The following is a 12,719-nucleotide window of genomic DNA, read 5'->3' as shown; positions in this document are numbered from 1 at the left end:
TAAACATTCAGGTCAGAATTTAATAAGAGTAGCACCAATGTCAGTTACGCTTTTATGTCCATATTTAAGCTCTCTATCTAGCAACTGAATTTCAAAATTACTAGAAGCTAGGTGGCTCCCCTTGAAAAACAACAATAAACCATCTAGTAGTTACAGTCGCACAATTAGATCCAGAAGCTGCAGAGCTTATGAACTGGACTACTTCTGGTCCCAGGTCTTTCACTATTTGTGCCTTCTCCTTAAACCTTCGAAGTTTCACCTTTTGCAGACTTTCAAAAAACCATTAAATATGTATAAATTAGTACATCATTCACCTGTGTAAATCACTAGAAAATCCTTACCTATCTATCTACTGGTTTTACAAGATTTTTTTCTATCACCAAAATATATACTCTGATAGGACAAAATTTTCAAGGCGATGAAATGCAATTAGGAGTTAACAATCAGCACAATCGGGCAGATGGGTACCTAACTCAGTATAGTTTTGAAAATCTCAGACATATGTGTTAGATCTGAAAAAACTAATAACAAAAAGCAGCCATAAACCATTAATCCGTTTTTATCTTCATAAATCAACTTCGAATATTCTTAAAAGAAAGTAATCCTTTCCTAAAAACTATCTGATTAGTCCTCTTCTTGTCTTGTGATATAAAACTGAAATAAGGTCAATCAACTTAAATTACTGGTACTTGAACCTGTCTTATCTTACATAGAAAGTGAAACTACAACAATCCAAAAGGAAACATCTAATAATTCAGGTGACATCAACTATGCAGTAGTCTCGATTCTATTAAAAGAAATCACCTTGCTCTTTCATTATCAAATCACACACATGCCGAGAAAACCCATCTGGAATGTAAGGCAAGTGAACTAATGAACTTAATTAACACGGAAAATAGAAGAACTACCCTGCATATATGTACATATAATGAAACAGTTCAACAAATGAACAACAACAGCCATAACATTTTGTATTACTTTCTTCTGTCATTGGGGTCAAAGGTACGAAAACTGTGAAGAAACCAGGTAGTATAAATCTTTATTGATCCCCAAATTGGGGTTTTTTTTAAAGCTTGCAAGTAACAAAACGCAAGTCGCTTTTACTGCTCAATTGAGAACTCCCTCATCAGTCCCACTGTTGAGCACCCAGCTCCTAAGATCATGGAAAACCAGAAAAAAACACACTATAATAGATTTTTCCCTTCACTCTTCTTCAGATGGTAACAATACTCTCTGCGTTTCCATCCTAAGTGCTCAGACACAATCGCATAAATGGTACCACACTGTAGAGGACTGAGGTGCCAACACAGACCCCACGACTGCAGTTTAAATGGTTTTTACCACCCTACCAGTTGGGTATCACACTGGTATGTTTTTACACAATAAAATCTTTCCAATTTCTTGTGGCTTGACGAGATGGGGTGGGAGCAGAAAGCCTCTAAACCTATAGAGTTGTGTCAGCTGCATATGCAACAAATTCATAGGTATATGACAGCTCCGGGGTAGTTTTCCATTTCAGAGCCTTTTCCAGGAGCCTGAACACAAACTTACCATGGTGTTTCTGTGAATCACAACAAGGCAGTTGACATCTTGGGAAACACACACCCAATCACAAAAGTGAGTGATCAGGAGGCCAAATTTCAGTTAATAACGATTATAAATTATTCCAAATTTCTTTTTAATAGACTGCCTCCTAACAGATGTTTTATCTTTTTCCAGAAATTCTTCTCTGGCAAACAATTAAGTCAATATAACTAAATAATTAAGTCACTATAACTAAAAGATGGTTGTAGAATCACTACAAAATATGTAACATCCAATAGTCTCGCTGGATCTGTGCTTGACAGTTGGCACCTATGTTGTTTGTTACCATGTTAAAGCCACAAAATAAGGAGCGCTTCTTCCATTTTAAACAGAGGCAAAGGCAGAGAATGTCCCATATGAAGCAAGAGGAGCGGCTCTTTAAGCCTACAGAAATATGGTGACAAAGCAACTTGCTGTAGCAATACAGACAGAAATTTATCTTATATCCCCAAATACATTCTTAGGGATGATTAAAGACCGTAATTCCACTTAGCAGCAATTTGAAGAAAGTCTTCAGTACCTTAATATATCTTGAAATCACACCCATCAGGTAAGAAAACCCTGGATTGGCTTAAAGGTTTGAATATAAGTAACATTCAGAAGGTCATTTCCTCACAACTTGCCAAAACCATAGCCCTTGATTCACATCTCTAAAGGAAAAAAGAATCTCCCAAAGCCGAAATACTGCAGGGTAAATCTTTAAAGTTAGCTCTTGACGATTCTCTAGTTTGGCCATTACTCAAACATGCAATACATAACGATGATGAGTTAAACATCACATCACTCATTTTGATTTATTTCTTTCAGTTCCCTGGGAATTTTATTTATGTTTATAACTACAAGGCTTTTGATGGTGGTACCAATAGATTCTGTCCAGGCATAGATAGTTGGCAGCATATTGACAGTATATTGATTAGCATAGAATAACTAAGGACAAAACAAATAACGTTACTAAGAAAAATGCCCAGAAGAGATCAGGTCTAGTGTAACCAAATAATATAGTTTCAGTATTGCCAAAGAGAATACCAGCATTCTAAAAGATAAACTCTTCCAGTTATTATTTTCTTTAAGTTTATGGTTTTTTCACAGTCACTAAAAATACTAAGACGATTTTATTTCTCCTTTATATCATTTTTATGTACTGACACAATATTATCTGTACTATCCTCAAGACATAGAAGGTGATGCCGTACCAATAAAAAGCACAAAAGCACTTTATGCGTCTTCTGGATTTCCAGAATATCTGAGCACAGAGAGTACATACTAGTGCTGTATCACATACCCGCAATTCAAAGCATTTAAGCCTGTCTTCAACACACCCACCAAGGCAACACAAATGCCAAAAAATTCCTCTTTGATAGCAAAACTATATACACTGTATACTACATAAGCCTGCTGTCCTCCTCCCCTTGAACGTACACTATCAGATCATTCAGGTCATTGTTTTATATTGAGCAGATGGTTCTGTGAGATTTTTGATAAAGAACAACAATCACCCAGCAAGGGTGGCAAAGGGGTCGCTGAAACCAAGATTAACAATTGATTAGCTTTAATGGACCGTGGCAGTAATAAACAACGGAGCTCTACACAAAGATTTGATTGTCCCATTAATGCTGCTGACACAAATGGCTTTTAACTGGCTTCCTAGTAGCGTTAATATCTTCAAAGCCTCAGCAAATGAAGGACTTTGACAAAGCGATGTGTGCTTCACCACTATCCTGCAGTGAAGAAGCACTTACTGTAGGCCTCTAAAAAATCATCTACAAAGTGTGTTTCTGGTTTATTTAGACAATAGCTCCCATTTCTCCAAGGATTGAAGCTCAACAAAATAAAACCCAGCGCACCTCTGTAAGGCTGGAATGTAATACAACTCCGAAACATCTGAGTACAGAAGCCACTGAATACAACAATAATATGAATTATCACTTCCAATGTGTACATTTTATGTTTACATTTTATCTGACAGATCTCAGTACCAGTCTTCTAAACTCAAGCTTCTTATCCTTAGCTTTGAAAAGTTAAACCCGCTTTTTCTTTCCTTTTCTGCACAAAAAACAGTAACCTTCATCATATTTTCTTTAAAATAAAATATTCCGTGATTACTGGAAGTAGCCATGGTAAAATCTGAAAACAGAGACCTGGGTATTTCTGAAATATGTGTATGGGAAAAAGAAGTCTAGGGAAAAAGAAGTCTAGGGAAAAAGAAGTCTAGGGAAAAAGAAGTCTAGGGAAAAAGAAGTCTAGGGAAAAAGAAGTCTAGGGAAAAAGAAGTCTAGGGAAAAAGAAGTCTAGGGAAAAAGAAGTCTAGGGAAAAAGAAGTCTAGGGAAAAAGAAGTCTAGGGAAAAAGAAGTCTAGGGAAAAAGAAGTCTAGGGAAAAAGAAGTCTAGGGAAAAAGAAGTCTAGGGAAAAAGAAGTCTAGGGAAAAAGAAGTCTAGGGAAAAAGAAGTCTAGGGAAAAAGAAGTCTAGGGAAAAAGAAGTCTAGGGAAAAAGAAGTCTAGGGAAAAAGAAGTCTAGGGAAAAAGAAGTCTAGGGAAAAAGAAGTCTAGGGAAAAAGAAGTCTAGGGAAAAAGAAGTCTAGGGAAAAAGAAGTCTAGGGAAAAAGAAGTCTAGGGAAAAAGTCTAGGGAAAAAGTCTAGGGAAAAAGTCTAGGGAAAAAGTCTAGGGAAAAAGTCTAGGGAAAAAGTCTAGGGAAAAAGTCCGTTTCCTTTAACGCTCAACTCAAAATTTAAATGGACATATGGCAAATATTCACAGAAGGTTTAAAATTAAATCTAGATAGCTAGCGACAAAGTAAACGAACTCCACCTAAGACAGCATTCAAGAAACCAAGGACACAGGAATTCATTCGGGATAATGAGGCAGTTATTCAAGTATTGAGTAAGACTTTCTACTAAACCTTCCGTTTTAGGTTAGATTACTTGGTTTCTAAATTAACCTGTTCTTTTAATTATGTGTCTTATTTAAGCAAAGGTTTTTCTTTTAAACATTTTTAACTGAGAGCAGCCACAGCGCTTCTCCCTCCTGTGTTACTCCTAAAGGCAACATTTTGAGGCAATAATGGTATGGCTCTAAGGGCTTCCAAGGTAAGAGCAGTAACGGTGTCTGCTCTAGACAGATCCAAACACAAACGATTTGCACAAATCAAGGTCATGCTAATCCCATCCCTGGGGGTCCTACCCCATCTGCAAATTCAACTCTCTATAGAACAAACTCCTTGCCAGTACACTGCAACGATGAAACATACTGCTAATTACTGTTTAAAAATCTTGACCTAAGCAGACACGCAGGGAATTTAAATGAAATCTCCAAAAGAGTAAATTCCACCTGGTTCGTCTCCCAACACACAAACACTAAATGTGTAACCTGTCAAAACACTGAGCCAGCCTTCATTAATTCCTTTCGCTGTAATCAGCATCCTTCTATTACTCACATGCTTGGCTTTCAATACCAGTTCTTCAAGTAAGCTATTGTATAAACTCTTTTAGTATAGGTATGATGGCAAATATTTAAGGAAAAAACCTATTAATTACCTGCAAGTCAGCATCAAACTCATGTTTCAGGTAAGCATCTTCTGCAGCTTCAACAAGGCGCTGAAAAAAAAAAAAAAAGGATAAAAAGGTGTATTTTTTTTAAATAACAGATAACATCTCTAAATCCCAAGTGTTTCTTCTGGTACAACAACAGGATTTGTTTGAGAATTGTGCAATTCATTGTCACTACACGTGATCTGTGATTCTTCACGGAACAGAAATAAATAACACAGATTTTTTTTAAAGAATATTTAAACCCAGAGCATCCATGACTGGTGGTACAAAACTGAAAAGAGCTCAAGCACTTACAAATAAATAAATAAGGTCATTTTTCCACTAGTCCTCAGCACCCCACAGCTCTCGTTCTGATACTGATTTTTTCAAAGAGCATAAACCAAAGTTGCTTTCACACTGGACTCTCTCCTACACACAGGAGCCCTTTTCAAACCTTTCTTAAAATTCAGATAGAAGGTATCTCCTAATAAACACACTCAACTGCAAGCAAATGAAATAAAGACTTCATAAATAACAAATCAAATCAGAAGTATTAGAAAAATGGAGATTAGATGTGCTTACTTAGCAGATTAGAAGTGCTGTTTGTACTACCTTAATGTGCTGCATAATCACAAGAAGATTGTTCTGGTATTATAGAAGTAGTATTTACTGAATGAAAGCAATCCAGTAGTATTTTTTTTCCTCCTCTTAATAATAGTCGGAGCTCCCTGTAGTAGTTATTCACGTAGGGGTTTGCTGCAGATATTCTTTTGTGAAAAGACATTACATCCTTGCTAAGGTTTTTATTCAGGTTTCTTTATAGTTATAACTATTTTAACTCTAAAAGTAACTTCTTCTAGTTTTTTTTTTAATCTACCTGAGCATTCATATATGTAGAACCTAAAATTAATCAAAGAATGATCTGTCACAGAATACTCAATATATTACTTTTATTTTCACTGCTCTTTCAGACACTGGTATACATGCTTATTTTCAAGTATTTTGTCTGATGAAGCAAGTGAGCTCCAGGCTCTCATTAACGGCTCACAGAGAGGATTGCTGTGCACGCTTTTGTGTCCCTTTTCAGAACTGTACGCGCTTCTATCGGGTCTTCAGATATAAACCCAAATCGAATCAGAATTCATATCAATTGCTACACAATTTCAACTATAATGGAAACCAAACCAAGAAAAATATTTCTGGTTGCAAATGCTCCAACAAAAACCTGATAGTTTAAAGCAGAGCCTCATTGGTCACAGGGAGTACTTGTGTCCACCGAGGTCTGCACCTCACTAAACCCTCAACCCGCTGCTGGGCTTCTGCATCTTTCCTGCACACCCCAGTGGGAAGGGTTTTAATCCTTTTTTCCTTAGCGCAACATTACAGATCTCAAAGATTTGATGAAAAACTGGAAGCACTCCTGATGCCTTGGTTGATACAGAAGAGCAAGAGATAAAGTCCACCTTCCCAGAGCCCTTTGTTTCAGGAACGCCCCAGTCGGTCTTGGCAAACCCCTTGGACCAAAACTGGAACGGAACTGAAATGGTTCCAACCTCAAGCAAGTCAAACCAGAACTGAACTGAAAAATCTACACAGATGGGTAAAAGGGCCCAACCATCAGCAACGCAACGCAACAGGCAGCGAGGGGAAGCCAGGAAAAAACAGTGCAAAAACAACACCGAAGTTTTGTGGAATTTTTCCTACTATTTCTGCAGTGTACGTATAATAGGAAAACAAGATCTTGCAAACTGAAAATATCAAACCTGAATTTGACCCACAATTGTCTTGTGTTTAGAATTTTAAAAGAGAAGCAGCGTAGATTTACTCTCCTGAAGCAGAAGCCTCACAGCAACTGAAATAGATTCTGAAACATTTGAGCGGTCTCCGAAGTCCAGCGTGTTAGTGATCCGCTAAAAGGTATTTTGCCATTTTTGAAGTATGGAAAACACATTTTATGTAAAATAACTACTCTAATTCAATGCATTTCTTGAAACCATAGCTGCATTACTCCTCCGTGCACATCTAATACAAAAAATCATGCCTCTGATGATGAGTCTGAGGGGGGAAAAAAGCAAAACAAGAATCAAAAAAATCTTCAAACAGAAATGAATACACAGAAAAAGAGGAGCATATTTTTCTTTCTGTTCTGAAATATCTACTTACTCACCGGAAGAAAAATTATTATAGTATTTCATGAGATACTACTGCCTAGATATTAGTACCTAGCGGGCCAGAAAAATAATTCATAGCTTCTTATATAGTTTGTATTGATCCCAACGTGTTTCAATTACATTTTTGCCTCAATGAAATAAATTTAAACTAAGATTTATCTCTCAGCAGGAGAAGCGTAAGATGGGTAACAGTAGAGACATCTGGTAAGGAGGGCGGCTCAGAAATGAAAAGCACTGATTGATGCTTTATTGATTTATTCATTAAGATTTCAGTTGTTACATTTGTTCTTTAAAAAAAAAAATAAAGTTATATTCCAGCAACATCCTCTACAGGAAATAGAACAAGCAAAAAGCAAACAAACTGCCAATATGTTCTTTTCCTTGAAGATATAGACTCAAATATGCATGCACTACATGTTTCACCCTCACAAAGCTAATAAGAAAATTACAATTTTGGTACACTGGGTGTTGGCAATGCATATATACGCTGCATTTTCCACAGTTTATTTTAAGTATAAACAGCATGCAGTAGGCAGCAAGAAATCTGGGAAAGCTACAGAAAAGGTAAGCTATAATAAGCCTAAAAACTACATTAGTGAATATACACAAATGATATCAGGATATAGAAACTGTATATAAATGGAAGGGGGGGGGGGGGTGTTTGTTTGGTGTTTTTTGTTTGGGTGTTTATTCTTATGCTGATTTGGTTTTGAGGTTTTTATTTGGAGTTTTTGTTTGGGTTGGGTTTGTTTGTTGTTTTGAGGGGAAGTAGTGGGGTTTTTTGGGGGGAAACTTTCTTTGGGGGATTTTTTTTGTTTGTTTGCTTGGGGGTGGAGGGGGGAGTGTTGTGGGGTTTTTTTAAGGTAAGTAGTCCCTACAGGGAAGAGCCATGATGGAAGAAATTCCTTAACAATCTGCAGGCAAAAATACAAAACCCACATGGAATACTGCAACATTTTCATACTGAGGCCAAAAATCGCTTCTAAAATACTTTAATGAATGATTATCTAACAATGACTCTCAACATAAGCATGATTAGAGATTTTAACTTAATATTTTATAATGTCATTCTTAATACAAATGCCAATATGTTTTCATTGGGGTAAACATGCTCTGAAATCATTGCTGTAGCAAATAAGCGCTTACCAGGACGTGGTTATACTGAAGGGAATTGTCAGTTATCTCTGTACACTAACGTGGAATGAATTACAAACACCAAATGAACATTGTTAGAGTTATGCTATTTAGGGGTCTGTATTTTAGGAGAATTTAGCTCCACATGTGGTAATATATTACACAGACAATTCAAGGGCAGCACAGTCTTTTGATAAAGAACAATTTTCCCATTTTAAAGCTCACTTTAGGTTCCCTCAGTTAAGGAATTAATCCTTATCACTTTCCTGATATACATAAATATGAGAAAGATTAATTGACTTATCCAGAATATCACAATACAGCATGGATGAAAACAGGGCACGAACCAGGAGATGGAAAAATTATCACACTCCAAAAAAATCCAGTGGTCACCAAAATATAATGTCAATGTTTGGTATTTTTAGCAGTAGTGGTATTACAGATAATGCAGAGAAATCAGAAAAGAAAAATAAAGTTTCCTCTCAATAACACCTAAAAAAAATCACTGAGCCATCTCCGAATGGGATAATTTTCTTGACAAATATATTTTAATTACAGCGACCTGATATTACCAGATAAATTCTCAATCAAGCTGGGTTATTATAGAGATAGGAAAGGAAAAAAAATGACTAAAAGTCAAAAAGCGACTGAAACAGAATGGATGAGGGAAAACCAGAATCCAACAGAAAGTAAGGAGAAAGTGGAACAGGTGGGCAGAAAGGTAAAAATAAATGAACCACCAACAACTTCAGGGAAAAACATCATCTAAGCATCCAGAGCAGAGAGTATCCATTTTAGCTTCTGAGATTTTTACCCTTTCCTTGTATGGTTTTGAGCTTACTTTTCAAAGATTCTCCTCCATTATAACCCCATTATGAAGTTAGATTAAATAAATCCATAAACAACAGTTTTAAACAGTTTCTGAACTCCTGAACCACAGAGGAATGCTGACTAAAGTTATGTCCCTCTCTCTCTTTATCTATCAAACCTTGAAAAAACACATTTGTATTTTTTTCCTTTCCATTTTTCCAAGATAAACCAAACTACTCCAAATAAACCCAGAAATGCTCCTAGAAATTGTTCTTCTCCTAACCAAACTGCTATAAATTTGAAAAAGGACAGCAGACTACTCTCCCTTTATTAAAACTAGTACAAACTATTACTTATGTTCTCTCATTCCATAGCATTAATAGTTTATATTCCATAAGACCAGTATGATAAAATTTCATTTCAAAACAGAAAAAAAATGCTATATTGCGATTTACTTAAGGAGAAAATGGAAGATCTTTCCTCTCAATTGTAGATGTGCTCTCTTTACTCAGTCCCACTCCTCACTGCTACAAAAATAACCAAGAAGCACAGCTTCAATTCTGTCATTTTATAAGTATGAGCTTGTCAGCAGCTTAGAACATATTCTTCCCAAACTCAATAGATGATGCCTAAACATTTCTTTTAGTACATTATGTAAATCTTGACAGTTTGAGCTGCTACCTCTGAATTGTCCTGCGCAACACAGAGTTATCATTTTAGCTCTATGAGAATTTCATCCAGAGTAGTCCCAACACGGCCCACCAATTCCAACCCTGCTCTGAGCACAGGGATATCACAGCCATTAAAATAAGTGTACATAAACCTGCAGGAGGCTCTTACATCCTACTATCTAAATGCATTCAACCAACAGTGAAAGAGAGCTACAAACCCTAACACACATTCTCATCTTTTTCCATGGCACCAGATCTGCTCCAGATTCACCTCTCATACTAACTTTGTGTATGGCTTCAAGGTTGATTTATGTTTTGGAAATAAAAAAATAACTAAAAGTCATTCTTATTAAAAAAAGGCAAAACGACTAAATCCAAGAAAATCCCACGAATATACTGCACTGAGAGTTTGTCTTGAAACACAACAATATGTACAGAAAAAAACACAGGAATTCATGTAACTTCAAAAACTTGTTGCCCAGACTCCTACCTGTGGAATTCTAGGGATTTCCGTCTTAATCAAACATCAACAAATTTTGCCAGTAAAGACAGCAGGCAGCAATACAAAGTAAAACTAATACCTGATTCTAGGAGCTTATTTTTTCATATTTCGTAGCACCTTTCCTGGTACACAGCAAAACTCAGCAATATTCTGTATGTGGAAAATATAACTACCAATAGTTACCATTCTTCATGTGAAATACTTGATGCAATTTTAATAACCTTACTATTGATTTGAACATCTAATTTCCAATCAAAATTTCTAGTAATTGAGCTGTGAACACGCCAAAAATAATTCCTAATGTGAAGTCAGATAACTATTTTAAAACATAGTTTAGCAGTTAAGCATATTCATCGGGGAGAAACCAGGACTTGTGTTTCAACCATCAATTTACTCCCTTGGCTTCTTGGTGAGAAGCCCATGCTCTGCATGTGGAAGGACTCAGTAACAGATTACCAAACCTTAAAGACATTACCCAGGTACCTTTCCTACGACTTCCTCATTTTGAGGTTCATTTCAGAAGTGAAAAAGTTATTTCCTTTCCAGGAAACCCGTAAGGCTGCAGGTGCTTGGAAAACAGCTGAAAAAGTTGGGCTGTTTGGGGACAGAAAAAGATTTATTAGCACTAACTGAGTTTAGGTCATATTCTGGCTCAGATGCTAATTCTACCGCAAGTCCTCCTTACTTCTATCACAGCTCTGGATTTTGTTTCTTTCACAGTTCATTTAGTGGAGAAGGTAAAGAAGGCAACAGAGAATATTTGATGCTTTTCATACTATCGCTATTATTTTCTACGCTTGAAAACAGTATATAACATGGCAATGAATGCATCGATGTGCAAACAGGCTTCGGTCTCACTATTTTATTGCTAATGGCTTTGCACACGTTTACTGTGACCAACAGAGAATTGTAGCTACCAGAGACTGATGCTGACCTTGGAGCGATATTTGCTGCCATCAGAAACACGTGAGTTTTTAGACAAGCCAATGACAACAGACGCAATTCGGCTGGTTTTATCCTTGAGACTGGCGGGGGGAGAATGACAGTTTTTTTCCGAAAGCCCAGCAGCATCTTTTATTTCCCAGTCTGTTCAGCTACATTCTAGAAAATTCTATCACTGAAATTGCTGTTGCTGTGGCTAAGATGCGCTGAAAATTATTTAGCTCCCATTATCATGATATTAGAGTTCCTGGTGCTTGCAGCTTAAGACAGATATCAATCTTGCAACTAATGCCATACAAAAAAAATGACTAGTCTATGACTAATATCAAATTCCACTGTAACAACTCACTCCATGACGTTCAGTAAGTGCTGCATCAAAGCAGAATCAAAGTACAAATTATAAATAAAAGATAAATTAAAATCTCAGCATATGCAATTATTGTAAACAAGTTCAATTATCCTCTCATTCAAGATCGGCAGATTTTCAGGTTGATCATTGTTAGAACGCTATTTTTTCATGTAGCAACATAAAGAGTTCAACTTGGCAAAGAGCTTGACAAACAGAAATGAAACTGCAAAAGGATTAAAGTACATGAAACTCTCACATTGCATAACTGACAGACAATCCTGGAATAATTACATGCATTTCTAACCTAAGTAGGTCAATGCTATATTTAGTTACGGCATCTGTAGATTGCCATGGCATGGAAGAAGGACTGCAGATGAAGAAAAGTAACGCATTTGTCTTTTACCGAGTTCTACTGTGCTCAAGTCTGTGCAAAACCAATATATCAGATACAAAATATGCAGACTATCAAACCTGCTCCTACCACGTTATTATGTCTACCACCAAGCAAAAAGGAATGATGTGCTAAATATGATTTTATTTCATACTTTTAATTCCTCGTGTCCCAGCCATCAAGGAATCAGTTCAACTGCAGACACAACTTAAAGCTGTTTCAGGGCTATTTAAAATGTGATTTGCCTGCCTGACGTACAATAGCAACCAGCTCCTTCTGCCACCTCGCCTACGTCAGAGCCAAGGGTAAGGTTCTTCAGCATTTCATGCCAAACGCGTATTCGTCCACGGTTGCGTAATTCTCTGGAAATACCTTTACGTATCTTTTTAATTCCACTTGCAACACGGCAACACCATTTGTAAAGTTTTGTTTTCAACAAATAACTCAAAACTGGTATGTTGCTCTCTTCAAAAAAGTTTAAGAACCTATTTACAATGTTACTTGGTAAAACACCGTCAGAAGTCAAGGGACACTGGTCTGCATATGTGTCTGAATATCCATCCGTGTACACACAAGTATATATTTATATAACACTAACCTTTAAGTATTATTATGATCCTTATTCCTGCCCCTTGCACT

General features: G+C 36.6%; 1 protein-coding gene across 6 annotated transcripts in view; it reads right to left on the bottom strand.

Annotated features, from left to right (window-relative positions):
* The window catches only part of CACNA2D3 (calcium voltage-gated channel auxiliary subunit alpha2delta 3), a 364,238-nt gene that overhangs the window by 240,636 nt on the left and 110,883 nt on the right, over nucleotides 1–12,719 (bottom strand). For all 6 annotated transcript variants that reach the window (XR_008451671.1, XR_008451670.1, XM_054076614.1 and 3 more), the window contains exon 4: nucleotides 5,117–5,176. Coding sequence is in view for 4 of the 6 variants with exons in the window: in XM_054076614.1 (XP_053932589.1) it covers nucleotides 5,117–5,176 (60 nt within the window). In the remaining 2 variants the exon portion in view is untranslated. The remainder of the gene's footprint in view (nucleotides 1–5,116; nucleotides 5,177–12,719) is intronic.

The sequence above is a fragment of the Cuculus canorus genome, chromosome 11 (assembly GCF_017976375.1).
Source record: "Cuculus canorus isolate bCucCan1 chromosome 11, bCucCan1.pri, whole genome shotgun sequence".
Lineage (NCBI taxonomy): Eukaryota > Metazoa > Chordata > Aves > Cuculiformes > Cuculidae > Cuculus > Cuculus canorus.
The sequence above is the reverse complement of the archived record's forward strand: the minus strand, read 5'-3'. Positions and strand labels throughout refer to the sequence as shown.